At 44.3% G+C, this 26,339-nt stretch overlaps 1 protein-coding gene across 1 annotated transcript in view; it reads left to right on the plus strand.

Moving 5' to 3' along the window:
- olf413 (DBH like monooxygenase olf413) overlaps positions 1-26,339 on the plus strand; it is a 136,291-nt gene that overhangs the window by 89,024 nt on the left and 20,928 nt on the right. The window contains exons 4-10 of the mRNA XM_017175464.3: positions 1,116-1,271; positions 15,808-16,092; positions 16,558-16,743; positions 17,704-17,899; positions 23,417-23,586; positions 23,713-23,875; positions 25,658-25,793. Coding sequence (XP_017030953.1) covers positions 1,116-1,271; positions 15,808-16,092; positions 16,558-16,743; positions 17,704-17,899; positions 23,417-23,586; positions 23,713-23,875; positions 25,658-25,793 — 1,292 coding nt within the window. The remainder of the gene's footprint in view (positions 1-1,115; positions 1,272-15,807; positions 16,093-16,557; positions 16,744-17,703; positions 17,900-23,416; positions 23,587-23,712; positions 23,876-25,657; positions 25,794-26,339) is intronic.

The following is a 26,339-nucleotide window of genomic DNA, read 5'->3' on the forward strand; positions in this document are numbered from 1 at the left end:
ACCCAGACTCAGTCTGTAAATATTTTAGCAGAAGCAAAGCAAAAGTGAGTTTTCGAAAAAGCTTTCTGCATCCAGTCTATTTCCATATAAAATAATGAAATCAATAAAATGTTTGGAAAAATCTACTTCGAAGACAACTCCACCTCCCCTCTGAATTCCATCAGCTTCAATTACGGAAGGAGCACAAGGAGAAGGAACAAAGCCCCATCTCCCAGCCCTTGCCACTTCACTTTTGACTTTGGCAACATCATCAAAATTTTTGCCAAACAACAAAAAGATGAAGAGGGCCGGAAAGCTGGGAAGGCCGGGTAAGGAGGCGGAGGCAGAGGACTCTGACAGCCATAACGCCCATTTGCAGTCAACTGCCAATATGAAAAGCCGAATCCTTTTACCCGGGCACCTATCCAGCCCAGGAGCCGGCACTCAGCCACAACAAGCTGAGAGAACATTTCCCAAATATTGAGCAGGCGGCAGACAGGGGTCATGTTGTTATATGTATAAGAATTTACATACACCCACGGATATCTGGGATATCTGGCTTCTGTGTTCGACGGCCAGGCCGACATGTGCAAAAGCACTGGAGAAGAAAGCAGGTCGGGGAGCAAGGAGCTTTCTGGAGGAAATTTTTGTATTTTTAAACCAAAAAAAGGGTTTGCTCCTACGCTCCATACTTGGCCTGGCCTGGGCAGAACTACTTATGCAACTTTAAACTTGGCAACTCTGTCAAAACACTTGGAAAAGCCAAAAGTGCAGGGAGGGACTGGGTGCAAAATTTAAATTGTTTTTACGGAAAAACTGCCAGAAAAATAAGAGCAACAGCAGCAGAGACTGGGAAAAACTTGAGAGCTGCTCACATGCTGGGAAAGTTGAGTCCTTGCGGGGGGGTCGGGGTCAGCAATAACAACTGGGGAAGCTTCCTTCTTTAATGACATGAAAATATGTCCGAATTCGCACACAAACCGTAAACGAAAACGAATACGAATTCGAAACTGAGCCGGGAGAATCGCCTGAAAGTAGCGAGAAAACACTGAGTAAATTAAGCATTTTTCCCACCTTTTTCTCGCCATTTTACCCATTCATTAATCCCCGTTCGCTTTCGCTGCATTTAATTACAGGATCGACACGTCACAAGGAATGGAGACCCCGAGCCGGTGGTGGATCCCTCGCAGGATTATATGCTGATGCTGGGCTACGAGAACGCCACGCACACGGTGCTCCGCTTCCGCCGCAAGCTGGACACATGCGACGCCAGCCACGACATAGCCATAACGGTGAGTCCATATCCATAGTTCTCCTTAAATAGATATACTGCCCGAAGTTGTGCGCCAACTCCAAGTGAAATTTATGCCCTCGAGAAGCAGGGCTGCCTTGGCTCATAGTTTATGTTAATAAAAGTTTCGCCCCCTCGCAGAACTGCGATGATATAAGCTGCTGCCATCAAAGTACTCAAGTAACTTCCAGTTTTCTCTTGGAGAGAAGCCCCTTTTTTTTGCACTGGGAGAAATAGAACATAAAGTTGTTGATATTAGGTAATTAGTTCTGGGGGTAAAAGAAATGTAATAATGTTCTGAATTTTAGCCTGCTTTCAGGCTTTAGGTACTTCTCACCTCTGAAAACAGTCTGGTATTAATGTTAGTCACACACTTTCCTCTCTGTGTAGCGTTTTCAGCTGTTCAATAAACTTAAACAAATATAAACACTGAATTTTGTGACATGCCAAGCATACGGAATCAGCCCCTTGGCTGTCTTCACTCCCAAATGGAAACAACAAAAAGCAAAAGATTAAGAATTCCAGCTTAGGGGTTGCATCCTCCACTGCTGACGCTTATTGGCTGCACTCTCCCGAGCCATTTCATATATATCCAATATCGGTTAATATCGACTGAACAATTAGCCGGCAAATCTCTTCATCGTCTGCCACCGCTAAGCACTCTATCAAAGCCGCAGACACTAACAGAAATATGGGAAGGGCGAGGCGAACAAGTCATAGTGATAAAAGTTTTATCACGTATAACTTAAGCGTAAATCTTAAAGAAAACTTTCTGGTTAACTTGAGTAAACAAAGCGCGTGGCTCTGGCACATACACAAATACATTTCCGGCAAAGGACACATATGCCAGACATGGCGACAAGGACTGAAGAGGACCCCAAGCAGAACCACAAAGTATATATACACATATTGAGATATAGTGTGTGCCGCCTGAAGTTTGACTAACCCGAAAAAGGGACAAAAATGTTATGCAGAGTCGCGTGTGTTTGTTCGTAGACACATTTGGTTATTGCTTTATCTAAACGCTCCGAAATGCCACCCTCTTCTAGAGGAGATCCTAGATCCCAGCCATTTCCCCAGCATTTTATTTGTCTAGCGTATTAATTGGATTTTGTCGCGTCATCAGCGACACTGTCAGGATGAGGGGCAAGCCGAAACTTTCTCCCCTCGCAGAAAAATCTCTCTCTCTCTCTTGGCCAAATCACCCTGGACAAATTAGTTTGCAATAAGCCAGTACTTAATGTTGCCTTAGCTGGTTCCAACAGCAGTAGCAGCAGTTGTTGGTTGGTTGGTTGGGTAATTTTCGAGCACAATGCAAAGTTTTAATGAATTTCTGTTTTAGCTGACCCCGCTTTACGCAACGCAACGCAGTTGGTTTAAGTTTTCCGCTACAATTAACTCTAAAGCTTTCGCAGGGAGTTGCAGAAAGGGAGCAGTAGGGAGCAGTGGTTCTGGCCAGCTCAGTTTTGTTACTATTTGTAAAATGTGAATACCCTGGAAACGAAACACAGGGGGTAGCTTAGTGTTAAGGCAATCAGAAGGGATCTTTATTAATGAAAATATCAAACATTATTTAGAGAAAGACTTACAGAGAGACTCCTTTATTTTATAGAGCTGAAAATAGATAAGATGCGTAACGCCTTACGAATATTTGCACTGGAATGTTTGTGCTGGTATTCAGGCTTAGTTTCTATATTTAGATTTTTACAAACTTAAATGACAATATTAAGTATTTTATAAGATCTTTAGAATTTCTGGGTGTTCTACTTATCCCCATCCCTGCTATATCAAGCTCTATTGTATGTTCTTCCCCCTTCTCCATTCACTCTCATAAGAAGTTTTCCCCATTTTGGCTTTGCTTTTGTGCTTCCCCTTAACTTCTTTACCGATTTCCGCTTTTGCACAATTTTCTGGGCAAGGTATTTTGCATCTTTTGCCCGTTCGCGCGTTGAATATGCGCCCTCTGACCATTTTTCTTCCCCTATTTTCTTTTTTTTTTGCCAACTCCCCCGCTGTCCCATGAATAAAAAGTAAACTACAACTTGCAGTTTTTTGCATTAAGTGCACTGGAGAGTGTAGAAGTGGGGGAGTGGAAAAGTAGAAGCAACCATTTGGCAAATTAAGCGCTGTTTGTTGTGCATCCAGGGAGTGAGGGGGTGTAGTATGGTAGCTGGCGAAAATTAATAATGTATTGTGTGCAGAGCCATTTGCAAGGTTTGAGTTTGGTTTGTGTCCAGAACTTTGGGGTCAGCGTGCGGGGCACGATTTGCCAAGCACTTAAAAATTTATTAATTGTTTGCGTTTCTCCAGGCAGCTGGCCTGCTCCGCTTTCCACTTTCCACTTTCCTTGCGGGTTTAATGAGCGGCATTTGTGCAAGCCCTTCTGGGGATTCCCAAAACTTGAGCCTTTCGGCTCAGAAACCTTCTAATCTAATCTAGAGCCAGGGCCATCGTCATCATCACACATTATTCTGTCGATTTTGTGCCACTTCAGGGCGCACTGAAGCCCGCCATATGGATTTATCAGTCTAAGCCGCTCAAGTGGCATAATCATCTCGGCCCAGCCAGAGCTGACTCTGACCCATTTTCCTCCCGAAATGAACCCAGCCAGCGAGCACGAGGGAGAGAGACCCGAATCCCCTGCATTTTTAATACACCAAAATGAAATTTCCAGCTGTTTAAGCGCATAATAAAAAATCCTATTTTAAATAACTTGCAACGATTTCTGGAATTTCGTTCTGCTACCCAGCGAAAGGTCATAAAAAAAAGTGAAATAAATAAAAAATGGTACAAGGGTGCTCGGGCTCGGAGGCGGAGTCAATCAGCTGCTCAACCTTTCAAGTTGCCAATGTTCAATTAAGCGTGTACAATAAATTCCCGGCCCGTGGGCAGCAACCCCTATCTGTATTAGGGGGATATTGCCGGATACTCGCAGGGCGAAGCATATGTGTCTGCGAGTGGAGGAGAAGGGAAAGTTCAAAGTTTGTGTCTCGACAAATTTTCCTATAAATATAAATAAAAATGTTTATTTATATAATTAATTGTATCAATCGTAGGAAATTGGCCATGCGAGCAACCCTTTTCGCTGGATTCGCTTCTTTTTCGGCTTCGTGAATAAATACGGGAAAGGGAAAATCGAGGGAAATGCACGCATGGCCAGTGGGTGGGGAGAAACCGCAAAAACGTCAACCACAATACAAAAATTACGGCCACTAAAAACCGCCAACGACAACGGCGCCGCCGCTGCCGTCGGCGGGCAAGTTGAAAAATATCAATCGATGTGGGTTCATTTATGTGTAATGAACATTAATGAAGCGCAAAGAGCGTGACTAATAACGAAATTACCAATTGGCCAAAAAGAGTCAAGAGACCGCAGCTGACGTCACTCGGCTTTTCTTTTGCTTTTCCAAGGGTCAAACTTTTCGGAGGAAACTCTATGTGAAATGGAAAAGCACAGAAAAAGTGTCCGAATATATAGATAAAGGAAAAAAAAGAACAGGGAGGTGGAATAATAAAAGTGCGCATAAACCATAAAATGCCATTAAGTGCGTCATTTCAATTTGATTTCAGAGTTCTGATTTTTATTTTTCTCTCGCTTTTTATGTGAGGCAGGAAGGGAATATTGTAAAGTTTCCCTTTCGGTGCTGGTCATTGAAATATTTTTAATGATTTCCCAACGTTATCCCTTCAAACTTTTGGCACTTAAAGGCGAAATGCGAACGACAACTGACAAATGCTGAATTATGGCTTGGAGTAATCAAAGAAAGGATTAGAGGGAGATAAATTTGGCATGCACAGATTGAGATACATTTATCACTCAATATTCCAGCCAGTTGCCTTAATTATTCCACCCACACACACACACACACACAGTTCTTTTGCCGTCCCGATAATGAATGGTTTCAATTTATTTGAGCCAACAATAGACACTGGTACGCGTTTTTGTCGTGGCTTTAATTAAATTTTCCCAAACTCCGACTCGAACCGGCTTAATTGCCCAACGCCCACTGCCAAATCATTAAAATCTTTATGGTCCGGCCTCTCCCTGCCAATAAAAAGCCACCGATTTGACGAGCTACACAGAATTGTCATTAAGGAGCCGCCATTTCCCTGACAGAAAGTTTTAGGGTCCTTTTATTGGGAACAGGAGAGCGAGGAGAGGATCTCCTCTCGTTTTGATTTATGCAAAATAATTGAGTAATTACAAATTTTAATTTCCCATTGACTTTCATGTTGCGTTATTATTATTATTGTTATTATTATTTGCTTAGGCCGGGCGAACTAACAAACAAACAAACAAACGGCAAGAAAAACAAAAAGAAACTCATTTGAAATGCAAATTTCCTCTAAACTGGGCAAATTATAATTTCAGCAGCAGCATTCCGCGCCTAAAGTGACAATTAACACTAATTGTCATTATAATAATTTCATATTGTTTTTTCGCTCTTAGTTTTGTTATTATCATTTTTTGTTGCTCTTTGTTTCGAGGTAATTGTTTAAGCTTGCCACGGCATTTTCCTGTCCGCGGCAATTTAAAATGCAAAAACCCAGGGTGAGGAAAAAAATGTTAAAACTTTGGCGTGTGAAGTTCAGTTGAGTCGAGTTCGAAGAGCCGGGTGAAAATATTGTTTTTAATATAATTTATGTGCCCGGAGCTGGAGTAGTTCTGTAATGGAATTATGCCTCAGTCCTCCTTCATGCCTCCTCGCATGGCGCTACAATTTTTGCTATGTGTTTATTATTTTAACACGAAACTTGCACTCGAGCTGGAGGAGCCCGGCTAGATGGAGTTTTCCCCACTTGTAAACAGTAATTTTTGCCCATTAATGGCGGGTCCCTGCATACACACATGTGTATGTAATGTTATTGTTGTTCTCCCTCCATCAGCAAAAAAGGGCAAAAACAAAAAGGCAACAAGTCAAGTCGACAGTAATTTTCAACACTTACCAGCAGCAGGGCTAAGGACCCCCAGACCCCAGGACCCTCAGACCCATTGCAATTTTTACATCAAAGCAGAGAATTCTTCGAAACGATTTCAACCTTAGATGGGGCAAAATTCTGGAAAAGCCGGCGATTCCGCAGCGAAAGCGTTTGGCGGAACAGACATTCGTCGGCATTTTCCCCTTCCTGGCGTTGACTTTTGTGCAAAATCGGGCCATAAACATGAACACCATCGCCCCGGACACCATGGACACCACCATCCCTCTCCCAGTAACGGGCCACATATGTGTGCAGTTTGTCACGACATAAGCCCCGAGCTGCTCCAAGGGGGCCAAGGATCCAAGTAACCAAGGAGTGCAACTATGGATTCGCGTCACAGCAGAACGCAAAAACCAAAACCAAAGCACTGACTTTTATAATGAATTATTAGTGGAGTGGTTGCTTGTGTGGTGTTTGCGGGTCTTGCGGTTACAGCTCGGCACTTAAAAATTTAATAGGGCCGCCCCGCCGCCGCCACACGTCCCCCCGAAAGGCAGCGGAAACCGAGCCAACCTCCGCCCCGAAAAAGTATGCAACGAAATTTAAATTGATTTAAGTTTTTAGTTCGGTTTCTTTTTTGGTAACTTTTTGTGTGTTGAGCTCACTCAGCGAAGTGGAAAGCCTTTGGCACTTTGTTAGTGCCAAAGTCACAGGGGCAGAAATGCCAGCTAAAAGCCAAGTTAAGTGCACAAGGTGGTCAGCAGCAGCCATTAATGCAACGCCAAAGTCCAAGTGGTCGCCGAAAATATGATGGAATTAACCTTTTCCAAAAAAAATATACTAGCCAAAAGGGCAGAACCGAAACCATCCATTAATGCTTCCCGCTCATTACGGCTCGCAATGTTTTTGCCATTTTTTCTGCGGACCGTTTTATGTTGATTGCTTTGAAGCGCACAATGGACGCCAAAAACAGAAAATAAAAAAAATAAAAACCAGTCATAACCCAGCCGAGTGGCATGCAATGGGCACTGTGGAAATCCCGGCTGAAAGCCTCTTTTGCAACACAAACACTCTCATCTAACCTAGACCACTTTACGTTGGCCGCGCGGCAGCCAAACAAAAATTGCGCATAATTCCGGCTGGGGCGAAAAGTTGTTCGAGCTGCGAGTGGAGTTCCCAAAACAGAGTCCTAAACGATCCCCGCCGAAACAACCCAACAACCTCATCGTCGACGGCGTCGTATATTTGTCAAGCAAATGGAATAACCGTTGCAATTGCTACAACGTCAAAGCCAAACAAAAATGTTATTTGCCGCTTTGCCCAAAAATCAAGTACACAACCCTAGTCCCTAGTCATGTGCAGGACCAGAAAACCCCGAGTCCTGAAAGCGGGCAGTGGGGGATTCGTGGAGGGAGCCAAAATGTGGATTTTGATGGTGGTCCATGTGTGGAGCTGCTGCCTCTAGTCGCTTTATTAAAGTTAAAACCCAGCATTGTCCCTTTTTACACATGAGTTTGCGAGTTGACGAGCATCGAATGAGCGGGCGAATCAACGACGGAATGCCCATTCGCAGGACCCAAGGACTCGGAACTCGAGAGCCGGAATGGCGGCAGGCAGCCTCCACTTGTATAAACTGGCAAAGAGATTCGCGCTCGTCCAGATTTGCAGCTGCAACCATCACGAAAAACAATCCAACAACTGTTGTATTGCAGGGAAAATTAAAAACTGGTCAGTTGAGGTTTGGGTTGGGTTGAAATTAAAGTTCTGCGAGGGATAATGGTTAAAAGAAGTCATAGAAAATGTATTATAGTTCCCAGATTTAGACGCTTTATCTCAAAGAGTATACCTATAGTAAGGAAAGTATGAAAATTTCTGGTAAGGATTAATGCTGAATACTTTCTTTTTTTAAAGAAAAAACTATATTTTTAATTATATATAGTATAAAAATTACAATTTTATAAACCCTTTTCTTGGTTACTCTCTCCATTAAATAGAGTATTTTCCAACCGGTTTTCCAACCGACTTATTCCCAAAATTCTCCTCTTGTTGCGTTTTATTTTTGGGCCGTGATTTTCACGTTTCGCGCTCAGAAGTTTGCATTTTCTGTTCCGTGTGTGTGTGTTGTTTCTGTGTTCGGGGATGGGATTTCTGTCGAGGATGGGACTAGGGATGCACTCCCATCTATTGTGGGGGTGCGTGTAGTGGATGGGCTTCATGTTGATGGTGTTGTGGCACTAGAAGTGCATGTGAAACGTGCACACCAAAAACTGGGGGAAAAAAGGAACAGAAACCGAAAGCAAGGCAAAAGGCAAACCCAACAAACAACGCAATGGGAAACGTTTGTTTTAATGCCCTAAAGCGACAAATATTGAAGGAGAGCACGGAGGGCGAGGGCGCGGAGCAGGAGAAAGCGGATCCCGGGTCCAGGACTGCAATACTAAACTCCAGTAGGGGATTTAACGGCCAAAGTAATGCACCGACAAACAAAGCAGCCGGCAAAGAGAGAGTTTTCGGCAATTTTTTTTTTTTCCAAACATCCAACGAGGGAACCAGGGAGAGGTTTTTCGCCCATTTTGGGCCATTTTTCCGTCCCAATTTTCATGGCGAACGAGGTGAAGTGGGTGACGTTTGGGCGCCATAAATAACGAGCCCAGTTGAGTTGCCTTTCAGCGCAGCAGGATATGGCCAGGAGACGCCCTGTCAAATGCAACAGGGCAGGGCCAAAAACAGCAAGAAAAAAAGGTCATAATAAAGCCAAAACAGCAAAAAAGGTAAAAATCTGCGCATCCTTAGAGCCAAAGTAATTAAAGTGGCAAACGCTGACAGCCCGAGGGCGCCACCTAAAAAACCAACTCATATATATACATGTGGAAACCGCAAACTGGACAGGAGTATGTGGAAAATCATCAACGCCAATGCCCCTCCAGCCGCCGAGCTGTGCAAAACCAATTTGTTTATAAAAATATTAGACCACATATTGAGGGAGTGGGGAGGGCGGGACAGGACGAGGTCCTGCTCTGCAGGACGCCATAAAGTATGCAATAGTTTGCCTGACCTGTGTAGTTATTTTATTATATTATTTATGGTCAAATGGCGAAGTAAACTTGCATTTTTTTGCCCCGCTTTTTCCGCTTTTCATTTGGTAAACTCTCCCCGAACAAACTCGGTTAGTAAATTCATTTTAAGCCAAGGGGGAATGCCCCGTCCCCAATCCGATCCCGCTGTGTGTGTACGTTAGTTGTGTTTTTTTTTTTTCGCTCATATTCTGATGTAAGCCAAATACCGCGCTAGTGACCAAAGCAACCGCAAAGTCCGAGCAACTAAGACACATCCACATCCACAGACACACTTGCACATACACACACAAAGTAACCGCAAAAAAGTGGTCAGTTGGCCAAAAACTAAACGAAATGTAATAAAGCAACGGATATGCCAGTTTGGCTTGGACCCCACTCCATCTCCGATCCGGAAGGTTACCAATAACTGAACAGAGAGAGAGAGAAAGATACAGCTGCAGCAACTACAATAAATGAATATGAATTAGGCAACAGGGGAAGGCAGTGAAGTGAGTAGAAAATCGGAGCATCGTAAGGGAAAAAGATACCAAATGGAAAACGGATAAATTCAAATGTGCTGAATAACTCCAGCAGCTGCACATTAACCAAATGAAAGTATGTAAACCCAGATATGTAAATAGCTTAAGACCACCCAAGATACAAAAGTATATGCAACATTTCGTATTAAATTCTTGAGTGCCTCTTGAACAATTTTCATTAACCAGCTTTTGGCTAATATCTAAATTTATATCTGCTCAAGTTTTCCGCTTGCAAAGCAATTATTTTTCAATTCCTCTTCTGGCTGCATTTAAACTATAATTTCAACTTTATTTGACCCATTGAAGCACCCAGCTTGTTTACACTTTCGGCTTAATCTTCTTATGGCTGGCAATTCAAGTTGCATTTGCCAAAACCTATGCACAAATACTATATACTATGGCCAAGGAAGACATATTTGCTGCAATAATTTTGGCCACTCATAGACGGCCGCTTTTGTCCACTCAGCAACATTAATTTTCCTCACAGTTTAAACAACATTTTCATTTACACACATACCTGCAATGAATAGAGCTATCCAAAGGATAAATGAGTGAACGGGCTGGGGCCAGACAACAGCTGGGAGGAAGCTGTTGAGGGGGAGAAAGCTCATTAGATTTGTTAATTTAAATGCAATTGCCAAAAGCAGTTGCACCTTGAGCTAAATGGCCTTTGCCTTCTTGCCGTAAATAAATCAAATTAATGTCAATTGCACCAAAAACAAATGTGTCCACATGCGAAGCGACTCAATTTAATGAAACAAAAATCATTAAGCCACTTAGCAGAGATGCAGAGATGCAGAGACGCAGAGAGTGCCGAAAAACGATTACAGAACTGGGAATACTTTGGCCTGATTTATCGTCTTCCTCCTCCCATGCCTGGTCCCAATCCCACCTGTCTGTGGCCTCCAGCTGTGCCTAGAGATGTCCAAGTCCAGGTCCGAGTCCGTCTCCGATTCAGGTGGCTGTCAACAATGTGCAATGATTTCTCTCCGGTCGAAGGCAATCACAGACTCTGACACGGCAATTAGAGTGCAACAAAAGGGGCTAGACATGGGGGGCGGCTTTGCTGACCACTTCTGCCTATTAGTTATTGAAATCAGCTGTCGGAAAGTTCCGAAATTGCACAAGTCCCAACTGATGACTGGAATGGCATAAATGCCACAACAGAAACGGCAACTGCTGCACACACACTGGAAGAAATCACAGAACTGTCAGGGGAAACTTGGTCATGTCCGAATTGAAATCGAAGTTTCCGATGCCATTTCCCACATGCAAAATTGATATTCAATGGGCTTCGGCGAGTGTAGAATGGCCAAGGCGAGGCCAGATCCCCCAGACAGGCACTCACAGAAATGGCCGACGTGACCATAGTAACCTGTATCCTAAAAACTGGTTAGGGTGGATTGAAAAAGTGGGAAATAAAAATAAAGAAAATGTGTTTCTATGGCCAACTCTGCGTATGAGTAATATTACTTCAGAAAATATTTCTAAAAAAAAAGAAAACAATAATGTTTATTTGGTAAAAAATCTTGTATAACTCCGAAAACCAGCTAACAAGAGAAAAATAAATACAAGTTAAACAATCCTTCTAAGGCTAACACTGCGTATGAGTAATATTACTTAAATCCTATTTTTAATGCAGAAAAACAATTCTATTTTTACTCAAAAAAATCTTAAAAAATTATCTATGAATTCTAAGAATCACCCTAGTGCACTAACACATCCACAAGCACAAAGACAGACACACACACATACATATAGGAATATGTAGAATGGACACGGCTTCCTAGGGAACGGTTGATTTGATTGCCGATTGCGAGGCGAAAGAAGAGCAGAAGCGAAGCGCAAGGACCTCGAGTTTTGAGCTCAGCTGCTGCCTCCGAACAGAAAGTTTACACAATGCAAGTTGGCAACATTCCCTGCCGCTCATCCCGCATCTCCCCCGCACTCAAGTGTGAATTCATGTAAATGTATGTGCGAGTCCTGGTGCCGCATTTGTTTGCTCTGTTTATAATTCAATTGAAAATGCATTTCAATTACGTGCACATTAAACAGGGGCCAGCACAGACAAAGTTTTCGGACTCCGACTTGACCACTGGCCCCTGGTCTTGGCCAGGGCCAGGGCCATTACCACGGCCACAGTGGCCAGAGTCTGAGCCAGGGACCAGAGGCCAGAGCCAACTTAGCGAGCGGAACACGCTCCGCATTTAAGGACAATTGGCCCATTATGGCAACGCGTTGAAATGGCAAAAGGAAAGTGGGCAAAAAACAATAAAAAGCACGAGAAGCACACGACTGCATCCAGGATAACAATGCCATTAACAACTACTACAAATGGCTCTTAAAGGTGCAATGTGTGAACGAATGAGAGCAGCAGTCGGCAGCATGCTGCGGGCGCAAAAATGAGAAACAAACTGAAGTGATTTGCAAGTGAAGTTTATGCCAATAAATAAAGCAGTTCCATCGTTACTTCCAGCCACAATTGAAAGCATTTTTCTGTAGAGAAAGATATTATGGAGTTACATTAAAAAAATCAGGTTGTGGTAAATCCTTTTAGGGTTTATTTTTACTATCACTATTTTTTACTGAATTTCCTTTGCCAACTTTATTTTTATTTCTTTGAAAATTCCCAAAATAAAACCCATCAAATCCGTTTGGTCTACGCCTGCAGCTTGGGCTAACGTGGCTTAATTGAATGTGAACTGGGCCAAAAAGTCGCCAGCGACTGCAGGGGGTCCTGAAGCCACCACCGGTGCGTTGAGAACATTGAAAACCCGCCCAGTCAGAGGTTAAATGACCTTTGGAGTGCACTTAACCAGGCAGGCAGGCAGCCAGGCTCAGCCGAGCGTTCCGTCCGAGGCTGTGTGCGAGTCCTGGCTGCGAGTGAGTCCTGCAACCCTCGCAGGTTTTTTGGGCCGTAACCAAAGCCACTCTAATGAGTCGTCCAAGTCCGAGCTCGAGTCCCCGCCGCATTCACAATTAGCCTCGAGCCCAGTTCGAGTCCGAGTCCATGTCCTTCTGGTCCCTCCTGCGGCAGTCACTAAAGTGTAACCTGTATTCTTGACCACACTCACAGCCCCCCTCTCTCTTCCTCACTCTGTGTCCACAACATCGTCATCGTCATCGTCTTTGGCAATTAAGCCTTGGCCGACCGTTGACCACGGCAAATGACCGCAGCCAGTTTGCTTTCATTAATTTTTGGTAGTAATCCTTGCCGAAGCTTTTCATTTCATTTTAGTTTTCGCCTCGCAGTTGTTGTTCCACAACGGCTACGTTTACGGCAACGGGCTACGGCTCCGTCTCCGTCTCTTTCCCGGAAGCCTCCTCGTCATCCTTGTCGTGCGTGTGCATAGTTCGGTGCACACTTTTTCACACTTGGATATTACACACACACATACAAAGTGTGGCTTCCCAGTACCTGGCAAGGGCTTAATGGGTTCTCTGCAATAGCAGATCTTCCAAGCCCATGTTTTGTTACTTTAATCTTGGTTTTTAGCTGGAGGCTGCATTCATTTAGAAGGTTTTCATTTGGAAGAAATCGAACTAGGAATTAATTATTGATAAAAATTATGTATTTTATATAACAATAGTTAATAAAATAGAATTTTAGAAAATATTACGAGAATGTATTATTCTATAAACTGATGGAACTATTAAAAGTCTTAAAATGTTTTTAGTTCTTAATTTAATGATAAACCAAAAATTTCTGAAGGGTCATTAATTAAAGGTTACTTCTCCGATTACCCCTTGTTTTTCATATCTTATTAACCCTTGTTTCCCTTGTAATTTCTCTTTGCAAATAGAGTGTTAAGCAATTAAAAGTTAAATCAGCAACCCAAATCGATAAACAGAACATTCAAGGGTGTTTTTTTTCCTAGCTACTCAATAATTACAGTTTCCATTTAACCCCCTTTAGCTAACCGCCACTTTAACCCCCACTCTAACCCCCCTTTTGACCCCCCGCTTAGCTTTGATCAGTCAGCCATAGGTGGCGCCTTGATGAGCTCTCAGCCAAACCCTATTGTTTCGCTGTTTTTGCGCAAATACCAATCGCCCAAACCCTTTTGTAGCTTAAATTTAACAATTTACAGGTCACTCTGGAGTCCGGAGAGTAGTCCCTAGAAGGCCTCCTTTTTTCCATTGTTGCCGTGGAGGCGACCGTTGAGTTTTTTGCCACACTGGTCATGTTTTTACATCTGGGCCATGTCCAGGCCCAGTCAGCTTCGGTAGCCTCAGCGTTAATGACTTTTGTGCCTGTCCCCGCGTTGCTGCTGCCTCTGCCTCTGTCTCTGGCCAAATGTTTTAAAACTGGCCAGCAGTTTTTGTTGCTTCCGCTGTGCTTCTGCTGTGCTTCGGCTGTTATTGTGGGTTGTTGTTCCTGGCGATTGCCGGGCGGTTAGTGCGCCGCGCTGGCCACCGCCCGCAGTGTTTGCCAGGACAACCAGGACAACCGACTCATTTGTACAGGTTTTTTACACACTCTACACCCCTCTGTTCGCAGAGTGGGGCGGTGCCAGGAGGGGAAAGGGAATTGTTAATTAAAGTATTGTCTCCTCGTTGGCTGCCTGGATGCCTGACTGCCCGGCTGGCTGGCTGGCTGGCTGGCAAAATGAACAAGCTGAAACAAGGACCTAGCCCGACCCCCCCAGAGCTGCTCGTCCTGGGCCGTCAATTGTCGAACATGGTACTCTACAGTTCCACTTAACAGCTACAATGGGCACTTTGCCACAATGAATTCAAATGGATGCCCCCGACGTTGGTTTTTTTCTCTCACTGCACCGCACTCGCACACACACTCACTCTCCCAGAGTGCTACATGTGTTGTTATTGTTGTTTCACACATACACACACTCACGTGGACATGACGTGCACACAATGACAGCTGACTGTTGGCTTCCAAAAGCCCCCAAGGACATAGGCGTCCACAAAGGGGTAGCAGGAGTAGCAGCAGCAGCAGCAGCAGCAGCAGCAGATAGCCAAGGGTCAGAGGTGAGCAAGAGAAGCAGAGGCAGTGGCCGACACCGTGATTCCTTAATGACTGCTTTAATTTTCGGGTTTACCAATTAAAACTACGTGGCAAATGAAAAATACATGCAAGCCCCGCTCTATCTCACTCTCTCTTGGGGGAAACCCCTCTTAAAAGCAGAGAGCCAAAAGGGCAAAGTGGCCGAGCTTCCCCGAGCTAGACGAATGTTCGGGGTTGCGCCCACTTGAAGTGTAAATTGGTTGCCCAAAGATGCCATTGTGGACTGGAAATTGCACCAGGGCCGACGGGAGAATGTAATTCGGCTAAATTCAAGCACGGACAGCTCAAGTACAGCGAGTCCTGGTCTTGGTCCTGCCACTGAAATTTGGCAACGCGGCTGGCCCATAAGTGCAGCGGAATTAATTTGTTAAATGGGAATTAAATAAATGAAATGCGGTCACTCCGAGAGCGAACAGAGAAAGCTGCTTTTTTGGCCATGGAATAGTGAAGTGAAGGAAAGCATTCATTCTGCCGGCACCGGAATCCTCCCTTTCTCGTTCCGGGTGAAGTGTGGCAACGTGTTCCGTGGTGCGCTGCAATTTGCACCATTAACCCACCATCGACAATGGGCCCCCGACTTCAGCTTCCGACGGCAGCTGACCAAACATCCACCTGGCCACGTTCCTCGTCCTGCTGCTGCTACTCTGCCAAAGGCAAACATCCTGGCTTCCTTCCTGCCCTGTTGTTACGAGAACTCCCATTCTGCTCTTCTTTTTTTTTTTCTCTCCCTGTGTGTGTGTGTACTTCATTTAGCAGGCGAAGCTTGGAGGCTAGGGGAGCAGCAATCCCAGCCAGACAGTGCATCCGTGTACACGTCAGCAAGGACATTATTGCCGCTGTTGCTGGGTTGTTGCAACGCGCCATTATAGCGCCATTTCGAGGACCAGCACCCAGCACCCCGCAACTTAACCCACCTTGACCAGGGCAGACCAACTAATTTTTTACACATTTCTCATTTCACTTCTCAACCCCCCATTATCCGCTCTTCCTTTGCAGAACGACACGATGCGCCTGCTGTACATGTACCACGCCCAGGATCCGCCGCATGGCTCTGTGCGCCCGGGCACCCTTCCGGATCCGGAGCGCGCCTTCCGACCCTACCGCCCCATGGTCATGATGCAGCGCGCCCAGCTGCCAATGCCCTCGCCCACGCACGACGAGCGCGTGCGAGTCCTGGAGCTGCGCAACGAGGATGTGGAGCTGCCCGCCGGTGACCTGCCGCTCTTCTGGTGCAAGATGTTCAAGCTGGAGGACATCAATCGCAAGCATCACCTGATACGGGTAAGGATATATATTTATTTGTTCCTTTGTCAGCTTAAAAGGTTAAGTTACTTGAGAGTTTTAAGCTATTTCCTATTTATCCTTAAAGTCTTAAAGGACATCCAACAGTCGGAATTACCGTCTGTCCTCCGTCTTAAACATTTTCGCCCGAGTGCAGGACTAAATGATATTAAATACAATGCATAATTAAGGCCAAGTGCAGTTGCTCAGCGACTCGCATTCCGCTTTTGTCTGCCAGTAGCTGTCGCTGTAGAGACTTTCCCCGCTTTTCCCCCCACTTTCCCAGCCCAGCTGCATTCTGCCCGCTGTCGCTGTCGTTGTCTCTTGGCCTCGGCATAACCAAATTGAAATATTAAAAATTTATCCCCGTCTCGGTGCCTCTCCCATATACATATACATATATATACCCACAATGCACATCTCGCTAACCGTTGTCTCTGCTTCATTTTCCTTTCATGGCCGCAGTACGAACCGATTTATGATTCATCGTCCAGCGTGCACTACTTGCAGCACATAACGCTGCACGAGTGCCAGGGAGCCCACGCCGAGCTGGAGGAGATGGCACGCGAACAGGGTCGCCAGTGCCTGGGAGCCCGATCCATACCGCTGGCGTGCAACGCCATCGTCGCCTCCTGGTCGCGCGGCAGCGAGGTAAGCATCCGGCAACGGAATCTGAATCCCTATACTATATATATCCCGCCGATACCCCAATGCCCGTTCTCGTCATAACCATAACCATGCAATATTAATTTAACCTTCGCAAATGCTTCCTTTCAACACGAAGAAAGGCGTCACTGAAGCGCTGGTTAAAATTCTGATAGAGGGCCTAGTTACCCTGGATCTATAAAGCAGATGATCTTTATATATCAGGTTATCATTTAGTATATATCAAGTAACTTGGAGTTGTATGAGCTGCAATTGAAAAGAAACGTTATAGATTCTAGAGATATTAAACTGTAAATTATATAAGATGATCATTAATAAAATGTATCCCTAAATTCCAAATACTTTCAATTCTTTTCCATAAGAAAATTTAAAACCTTGAGTAAAAAGAATTTTATAATAAATAAAAAATAATTGTCCAGCTTGATCTCACTTCAGCAACATCCTTCTTCCCAGAATCCATAAGCTCTTGGTCCTGGCAGAGTGCACCGAAATAATAAATACCTTGGCCCTTTTGGCCCCAGCCTGAACTCTTCGTCAGTTGTTTTTTCGTGTCTCGAGCAGCTCTGCACCGCTCTGCCCTTCTCCGTTCAGCTCTGGGCTGGATTGGAGGATAGGGTTTTTCATAATTTCATCAGAAGAGCGCCATAATGCAGTGGCATGTTATGGCTGCTGTCCGCCGTGGGGCGTTCCGCAATGCAATTGAATGGCAATGGACGAGTTGGGAATGGGAAGGACGAGGAGGAGGAGCCGGGTCCTGGCTGCATTTAAATTGCACATGGCCATGGCATCAACTTCCGCCCAACTTACGGCGTATGTGTATACTCTCTCCCGTGTGTGCGGGTATAAAAACAAACACTCAACATATTCTTTGCCTTCTTTCCTCTCCTTTTTTTTTGCGTCCTGTTTGCCGTTGTCATATTTTTTTCAACTTTCCTCTTTTCGCAGGGCTTTACGTATCCACACGAGGCCGGCTACCCGATCGAGTCGCGACAGGCCAAATATTATTTAATGGAGACCCATTACAACAATTTGAAGCCCGACTTTGCCCAATTGCACGCCAGACAAATGGCGGATAATTCGGGTTTGAAAATCTACTTTACGCACGTCCTGCGACCCAACGATGCCGGCATATTGTCAATTGGTAAGTACCAAACCCTCTACACATACATATGGTATGCCCCATACCCCATAGATTCCGCCCCCGAAACAAAGGGGTTGCGTTGCCCTAACCCCTGCTTATATATCGACTGCATCTGTGTGCAGCTGCTGCCCTTTTGTATATTTTATGCGGCAGAGCGATGAGAAGAACTTTCCATACATATATGGATATGGTATCTACGTATATGTTATGTAGTATGCAACTCATGTCATGCAATTTATGAGATTGCCGGGCGGAGCGGCAGCAGATCCGACCGCATTGGTGGGGCCAGTAAAACAAAAGCTTATGACTTTGCCCGGCTTGTCCAAATGCGGTTTAGCTATGGGGCTCTCGGCTGTTGGCTCTCGGCTGTTGGCTGTTTGCTGTTCCAGAGCTACATTGGAGAGGGAGTATTGTGTCTGCCGTAACAACAAACAATGGGTATAAATCCGCTGCTGCTCCCAGACACAGACACAGCAATTTAACTACCTTTTATCCACCATGAAAGTTTATATCGTCACAGTTTTTAATACTAGCCTGTCTGTCGTCTGTCAGGCAATATAGCAAGGCTGTCCTTCGCCCAGTCGAGTCCTTTCCCCGTCCAACTGCTCCAAATCGCTCACAAATAGATTTTAATTTTAAATTTGGCGTTTGGCCGGACATGGACACACACCAGGCACGCATCCAAATCAAACAATTGGAAATACTTGGCATGTGTCTGTAGTCGAAATGGAAGTGGAAAGCTGAAACTTTCCAGCCAAGCAACTAAATAATTCAGAGAGCCAAAGGTTAGGTGCTGCAACTGCCAGTTCATTGTGGATATAGTTGCAGCGAGGGGTAATTGAGGAGTTTTTATGGCAGGCATTGAAAGTAAAATAATATTTCAAGATAACTATGAACTTGATTTATAGAAAACATTAAAGAATGGTGGGGCTTAAGAACTAGATTCGTGTTTGAAACTAAGATCAGTATAATCTGAGAAATATACTTAATTTGATAAGCTTAGCTTTTCAGTTATTAAACCCATTTTATTACAATTTCATCAACTTTAAAAACCATATTTGTGCTCAACAAAAGGAGAAATATTATTTATAAAACATATTTAAATTAATTCTACATCCTGACCGCTTGATAAGCTTATTTCTTCGGTTATTATAGCCTCTTTGATTGCCCGAAAACATTTTTCATTAGCCAATTTCCTAGACACTCGTCACAGCTATATTTTCCTGAAGATTCCGTTGGCTGACTGCTCCTTCTCCCTCAAATTATCATATTTTCTGGGCGGAAAAACTTCCGACTCACCTCGATTGGAAAAACCCGCAAAACAGCCATTTACAAGCACCTCGCCCTGCCCATTTCACAAATATTCTCCCCCCCCCCCCCCCCCCCCCAAGTCGATGCCTAAGCACTTTTTGAGTACTCCTCAAGCCACACTGCACAATCCGTATTGAGCAACCACCAAAGCGAGGCGAACCACCTGAAAATTCTTTAGGTACTCAATTTTTGTTCATTTTTATTTTTTATTCTATATTCATTCGTGTGGTTCGTGAGCAGGCACAGAGGATAACTAAAATACTAATTTCACTTTAGAATTTATTTCTATTTTTTGTTGCCGTTGCTTACGGGCTGTGCTAGGTTGTTTCTTCTGTTTGTTTTTGGCATTTCTGGTGGGTCCTTGCTGTTGCTCTTGTTGTTGTTGTTGTTGTTGCAATTGTTATTTCACTTTTGTTGAGAGTCACGCAAACCAATATAACTTTGGCCCAACCGCACAGAGAGACATGGCCAAAAGCGCTAAATAAAAGAAGAGGAGGAGGCGGCGCATGGTGGAGCTTTGGCCGAAGGAACTTCGTCTACTTACATTTCTTCCAGCTTTCCTGTTTCCTTCTGCGTTCTTCTTTTTTTTCTTTTTTGAGTAGGTGTTGCCAAAACATCCGGAGTAGAAACGTTGGAGCCCCGGAGAAAAGGCAGCCAGGGAAGTGGATTAATACATCTTGATAGAAAAATACAATTTGGGAAAAGCCGAAAAAACAGAGGAACGTTTTTGGTTGTATTTCAGGCAGGGGCTTCCAGATCCGATTGGGCTGAGTCCTTCTTGGTTGCTATTGAAATATTTAATTGGAATTTAACGCATACCACGCACACACTCACACACATACAGATTTGCAGACACAAGTCAATAAATAAAAAATGAGAAAAAACCATAGCGAAAATAAAAATAAAATGTTGGCTACAATTTTCTCCTGGTTTGCTATAAATTGAATTACGCCCCCACCAACTCCAAGCTCCAAGCCGAAGCCAAAGCTCTCCCGGGTCCCTCACGCATAAGTAGCTGCGAAATTGCTACGTTTCCGGTCTCGCTGGCTGCGGCGAAATTTAATTTCAATTTAATTGGTTATTGATATAGCGCCCTGGTGTATGCAGCGAATCTGTGATTAATGTTGCGGCTTGGCGAATTTTTATGGCACCTTGGAGATGGAGATGGGTGGCGGCAATGGGAAGCTGGGAAAGATGGCGAAACAAATGAGTTTGGGACACGTTAAGCCAGCTTGGGGATTGTAATCGTCAGCTCAAGGCTTATCGGAAAGCGAGTGTACATCCATTGATCACACACAGAGAGGGCGGAAAATATTGTTTCTGTATTTATTAAATGCCTTTACATATGTCCTTGTGGATGTATTGTACATTTTTCTAACAAAAAACAATTTGTTGTGAGAGGAAAATTATTTTATTTAAAGAAACTTGAGCTTAAATGTAGTTTGAAAAGGTTTTTTTTATCTCAAATGCTTTGTTGTAATTTACTGAAATATATTTCCACTATTTTAATATAATAAATAACAAAACCTTTTATTTTCACTGCTTTAATCCTTTGAAAGTGTCCTTAAAATATTGTAAAATATGTACTAAAACGAATCAGAATCAATATCCCCTCTGAAGTTCTCACCACACAGATCCTGTGTTGACCCAAAAATGTATTTATCAAATGTGATTTTACGAAGCCAAGTACCTCAGTCTGGCAAATAAACAAATATATGTACGTATATATGCTATATATTGGCGATATCTGTGGCTGTGCCATTGGACGCTAATCAAATTGTTTCGCCTGCCGGGCGGTAGTCGTCCCTCTCTATTCGGGACACAAAGTGAGTGAGCTGACGCTTTGACACAAATTGCCATTTAAAATAATTAGAAAAGTAGCAATCGCACAGTTTTGCATTGCATTCTGGCATTCGGCATTCTGAATTCTGCATTCGCCATTCGCCGTGTGCTGGCTGTCAACATGCAACTGCCAAAAACGCAGAGCTAGCGCGCGGCAGCGTTAAATATCGATTTGTAAAATATGTGTAGTTATGAATTGCGAGCTTGTCCCCGGCGCGCTTTGGGCCAAATTAAATAGAAATAGAGCCAGGGCCGCCACCCTCCGCCTGCTCCCTGCTCCCTGCTCCCTGGCCAGTCCGTCATGCTTCGCCTGGCCAATATTGAATTTTGATTTAATGAATGGAAATTCGCACAGAGACTGAAATGGAAATGAAATGAATCCGCACGAATTGGAATTGGGCACTCCGATGGTCGGCAATTTCACAGCGAGAGCTCTCAGCCGCTCTGTCGCTGTCATAATATTCAAATGGACTGATCGAATTGAAAGTTAATGGAAATCAATTAAAGGATGGCCGCAAAACTTTTGGCCAAAGCCCCGTCAAAGTTGGCCCCAAGGAGGCGGCCTCGCATGAATCGCAATTTTCAATTAAATTGATGATACTGAATTTGAGTATCATAAAGTCCAGTCAGGCGGCCAGCCAGCACGTTAGATTGATTGATTTCTGTGGCGTGACATTTTGTATAATGACCAGAAAGTTGGATAAAACTTTTTAAAGCCAGCAGGGCATAGTTAAACAATATTTTTGGTAATTGAAAATTGATTCCCTGCAACATGACAAAGCCAAAAAAGCCCATTCCGCGGCCATTGACTATGAAAATTAATAGAAATAATCTCCGCAACAAATATGCAAAGCAAATTTACATATAGTTGGGATATAGTCGCATGGGTGGGTGGTAAATTCAATTCATTACGTAATATTCCGCCCGTTGAGGTTGTTAAATTCCAAAAGGAAAAACACACCGCACATCAGCCAGCCAAATGGATATTTTATGCAAAAGGGCTTTAAAGTTAATATTTTTACGTAGGTTCAATGGGATTATAAAGGATAAGCCAGATCGGGGCAAAAGGACCAGACCGTCCAGAAAATAGGTCAGCAGTCTGAATCGAATATCCAATATCTGCCGCAAAAAAGGGCGTAAAAATAAATGGTGAATGGTACAGAAGGTAACAAAAAATTAATGCAATTGGAAACTAATCTGGAATTGCAATATTCAATATTTAAAATGGTTCACGTCACGTAATTGGCCAGACTGTCGACGGGAAATTGATCAGATTTCGAAAAGGGAAAATCAATTTAAGATTATGAAATAAAGTCATTAGGTCTTGAGATTATTAAATAAAAGTATAGACTTCACTGACATAAATTCTTGATATTCAATCAGTTGCATATAGACATGAGTAATTTCCGTAATCGAGTTGTACGGAGAAAGGATTTAACCAACATTTAAGCCCAGATTTACGAGAGAGAGAGCTGAAAACAAAAATGGAAATCAATTGCCAGCTGAATTCAGAAATGGGCTCTTCCAGCAATGCCAAGTATTTCCCGCGAGTATTTTGATTGGCATACTATAGCAGCTATAGCAGCAGCTCCTCCTCCCATCCCCCGACTCCCACGCACAACAATTGAAATGCCAAGCGGCTGAACAGGGAGCAGGCATACCCAGGATGCTAAGAAGCAGCGGGAACGGGAGCGGGAGCGGGAGCTAGGGCAGGAGCTGCCTTTTGTATATGTAGCACATGAATTTCAAATATTTTTTCAACATGGCAGGCGACACGCGGCCCTAATTGAGTGTGTGGGGTAGGAACTGCGGGGGAAATGGCCCCAGGACACAACATGCGGGGTCCTGTGTATGAACAATATTCCACAACATTTAACTAATTGAGTCAACGAGGGCCAAACCAAATCGCGCCCTAAAAATTCAAAAATGCAAAATTTGATTTTCAAGCAATTTCTTCTTGAAAAGAAGGAAATGTCCCTAATTGATATGGGTGTGGAATGGGGGCATGTCATGGGGGTTGGGATATGGACTCTGTACTCGCGACTGCATTGACAAAGTTGTTAAAACATCAAAAGCAGCAATTAAAATGTAATTACACGTTCTGCGACAAATCGAATTAAAAAATCAACGTTCAAAGTTAAACAGAGTGTCGAGTGGGAGGACACTGATGAGCGATGATAACGAGGTTGGGGTTTTTGGTGAGCATTCCGCGCTTACGTTACGTTTACGTTTACGGCAGCAGTCACTCCCGTAGCGGTTGGCAGCTTTTAGCATCGCTCCTCGCCCCTCGAACCCCGCCGAACCGTTAATTAAAAGCACTGAAACTGAACATTTCCCTCTCTCGATCTATTTTTCTCTCTGCAGGAATGGACCCCAACTGGCGGCACATCATCCCACCGGGCCAGCGGAGGGTTGTGTCCGAGGGCCAGTGCATCGAGGACTGCACAGCCCATGCCTTCCCCCCGCAGGGCATCAACATATTCGCGGTGATGATGCGCACCCATCAGATCGGCAAGGAGGTTAAGCTGCGCCAGGTGAGTGTCACAGGCCCTGTCCCTTTGCCAGGACACCGAATATCAAAATGCAATGCTAATGAGCAAACTTCTGCTCCTAATCCCCCCGTTCCCTTTCCCATTCCCGTTCCCATTCCCTTTTCCCAGATACGACAAACCGAGGAGCTGCCGCCAATTGCACACGACAGCAATATAGACGTGGCCTATCAGGACTTTCGACGTTTGCCACAATCGGTGCACTCGCTGCCCGGGGATAGACTCATCGCCGAATGCATTTATGACAGTTCGTCACGAAAGGCAATTACCCTGGGTAAGTGCTCGGGGAGTCCATATATATAGCTCTGGCTATACCTGTACATAAACCCGACCCCAACACAGCCATAAAGATTGCAAAAAATTCAGTAAATTGTAGAAAGGAACGGGGCGACGCCAGGAGCAAGGAGACCCAGCAACATTGTCGTGAGCGAAAATGTTCTACGAAATTGACGGTGGCGCTGGGGCGTAAACATTGGGGGGGGGAGGTTGTGTAAACAGGCAGCAGTGGCAACGGTGAGCAATCGTCGTTATGACACATTTAAATCAGCCAAACGATATGCGACAGGACCAGACCAGACCACACCGGAGAATCCTTGCACACGAAGGCCCAAGACAAAGGAGCGAAGACGGAGCAGCCACGTCATTGTAAAATACATAAACCAAGACAGTGGAACATTTCACTTAGCACAGGGACGAGAGGGAACGGTATAGGTGAGCTGTGTGCAGGTGTTAAGGCGTTGTGGGCGTTGCTCTCGTCCTGGTCGTCCTGCTCCTGCTGTGACAGCTGCTGCTCGGGACTCCAGCGAAATGGACAATGCGCTGCTTCAGACTGCATAGAGGTTGTTATTAATGAGATTGGAATAGTGGAAGATGGCAAAATGTGAAGCTGTCGCAACAGGCAACGATAATGGAAAGTACTGATTTGGAAGGATACTGAAATGCAGGGCGAAGCAACATTTCTTAGTCACTCAGTTTCAGGAGAAGTGCAAAAAAGGGCGTATAAGTTGGGGGTTTGAGAAGCGCCGAGAAGAGTGCTGAATCTTTGAGGTGTCCAACATTAAATTCCTTTAAAATTTAATTTAAATTTGTGTAAAATTTGCTATCTATTTTGTGAAAGAATATTGCTCTAGGTTGTTATTAGGAAAAATTCTTTGTAATTTAACTTTCCTTTTAATTTAAATTTCCTGTAAAACAGTTGGGGGTTTGAGAAGTAAAGTAAGTAAAACTCTTTGTAATAAAGTTACCTTTTTATTGAAATTTCCTGCAAAACAATCAATTAACTATTTCCTTTGCAAATTTCCCCAAATTATCTTTAAGAGATTTTTACAAAATTGACTTCAAGTATCCCTTCCTAGAACTTACATTTTTGTTATAAAACTTCTCTGCGAGTCCCATAAAACTCATTTCAGTGTCGTAAATAGCAAACGCTCCACTGCAGACCCATTCCTGCATATTTTCCTCTCTTCTCCGAAGGGGTACAAAAATAGCACCTAACGTAAATTTGACTTTCTTGCTTGCTTGCACAAATTCAAACACAATCTACACAATTCAGCAGGCGAGAAGAAACAGGGGACTGAGTGCTAAGGATTGAGGAGTGGGCTGTGGAGGGGTGACAACTCTCAATGGAGACACTCGGGAGTCGTAATAGACAAACGTAACGATGTTGCAACCGTACGGAACGAGATGGATCCGTGGAAGTCAGTGAGGCAGCGAAACGTAAAGCGGTGCCCAACTGGAACTCAAATAAAGCAATACCCGCGACGCGAGGCAAGGCGACGCGTCGCCTCTGTTCCAAGCCATCAGCATCAACGTTGTCTCCATTTTGCCATATTATTATGATGGCGCCTTGGCTGTTTTACTGCTCTGCCAACTGCAACGGCCGCTTAATTTCATCCTTTGTAGCGAGCCCAGGACCAAGGACCAGGGCCCTCACCTGGCCAAGCCAGCGTACCTTTTGCATTCCCCGGGCATTGGGGTTGGGATCGGGTTGCTTTTGTTTTTCACAGCCGCATTTCTTATGCAATTCGTCTGATTCCCGTTCTCCTTTTCGTTCCAGGTGGACTCACCATGAAGGAGGAGAGCTGCACCGTGCTGACACTCTACTATCCGCGCCAGAAGAAGCTGACAACGTGTCACTCACTGCCGAGTCTGCCCACAGTGTTGCATTCGCTCGGCATCGAGCAGCTGGCAACGTAAGTACTTTATTTCCATCCTCCTTGCTCTGCCTCATCAAAATTGCATGGTAGTCCTGAATGGGCGGGCGCATTCCGTTGCCGGAGACGGAACCAGAGCCGAAGCCGGATCCGTATCCGGATGCCGATCCATAGCAGAGCTAATGAAAATTGACACATTCCGAATTAAGAATATGTATCGGAACATGGCAAAGGGGAAAAAGGATGTCAATTGATCGATTACAGGCAATGGCCGCCGGCTCATAGTTCTTGAGCACCCAAAAGCTTTCAAAAAGAATATATGAATGTATAAGTTGAATGTCAACTAATTAATCGACACAAACTGCTGCAGTTTAAATACTAAAAACTAACAACATTCTGGGCACAAATCAATTTGCTCGCTATTCACATTCAATTTGGAGCCATTGTAGCTTCTCCGGTCCTTGCCAACACCTCTTTCTCGACCTGGGAGCAGGTCCTGCCTTCCGCCCACTCGACGTTGTCGGGGACTTGGCTTGTGTATAAGGAAATTCGGTTTATTCCTCTGTTGACTAAAGTAATTGGTGA

Source organism: Drosophila kikkawai, chromosome 3L (assembly GCF_030179895.1).
Source record: "Drosophila kikkawai strain 14028-0561.14 chromosome 3L, DkikHiC1v2, whole genome shotgun sequence".
NCBI lineage: Eukaryota > Metazoa > Arthropoda > Insecta > Diptera > Drosophilidae > Drosophila > Drosophila kikkawai.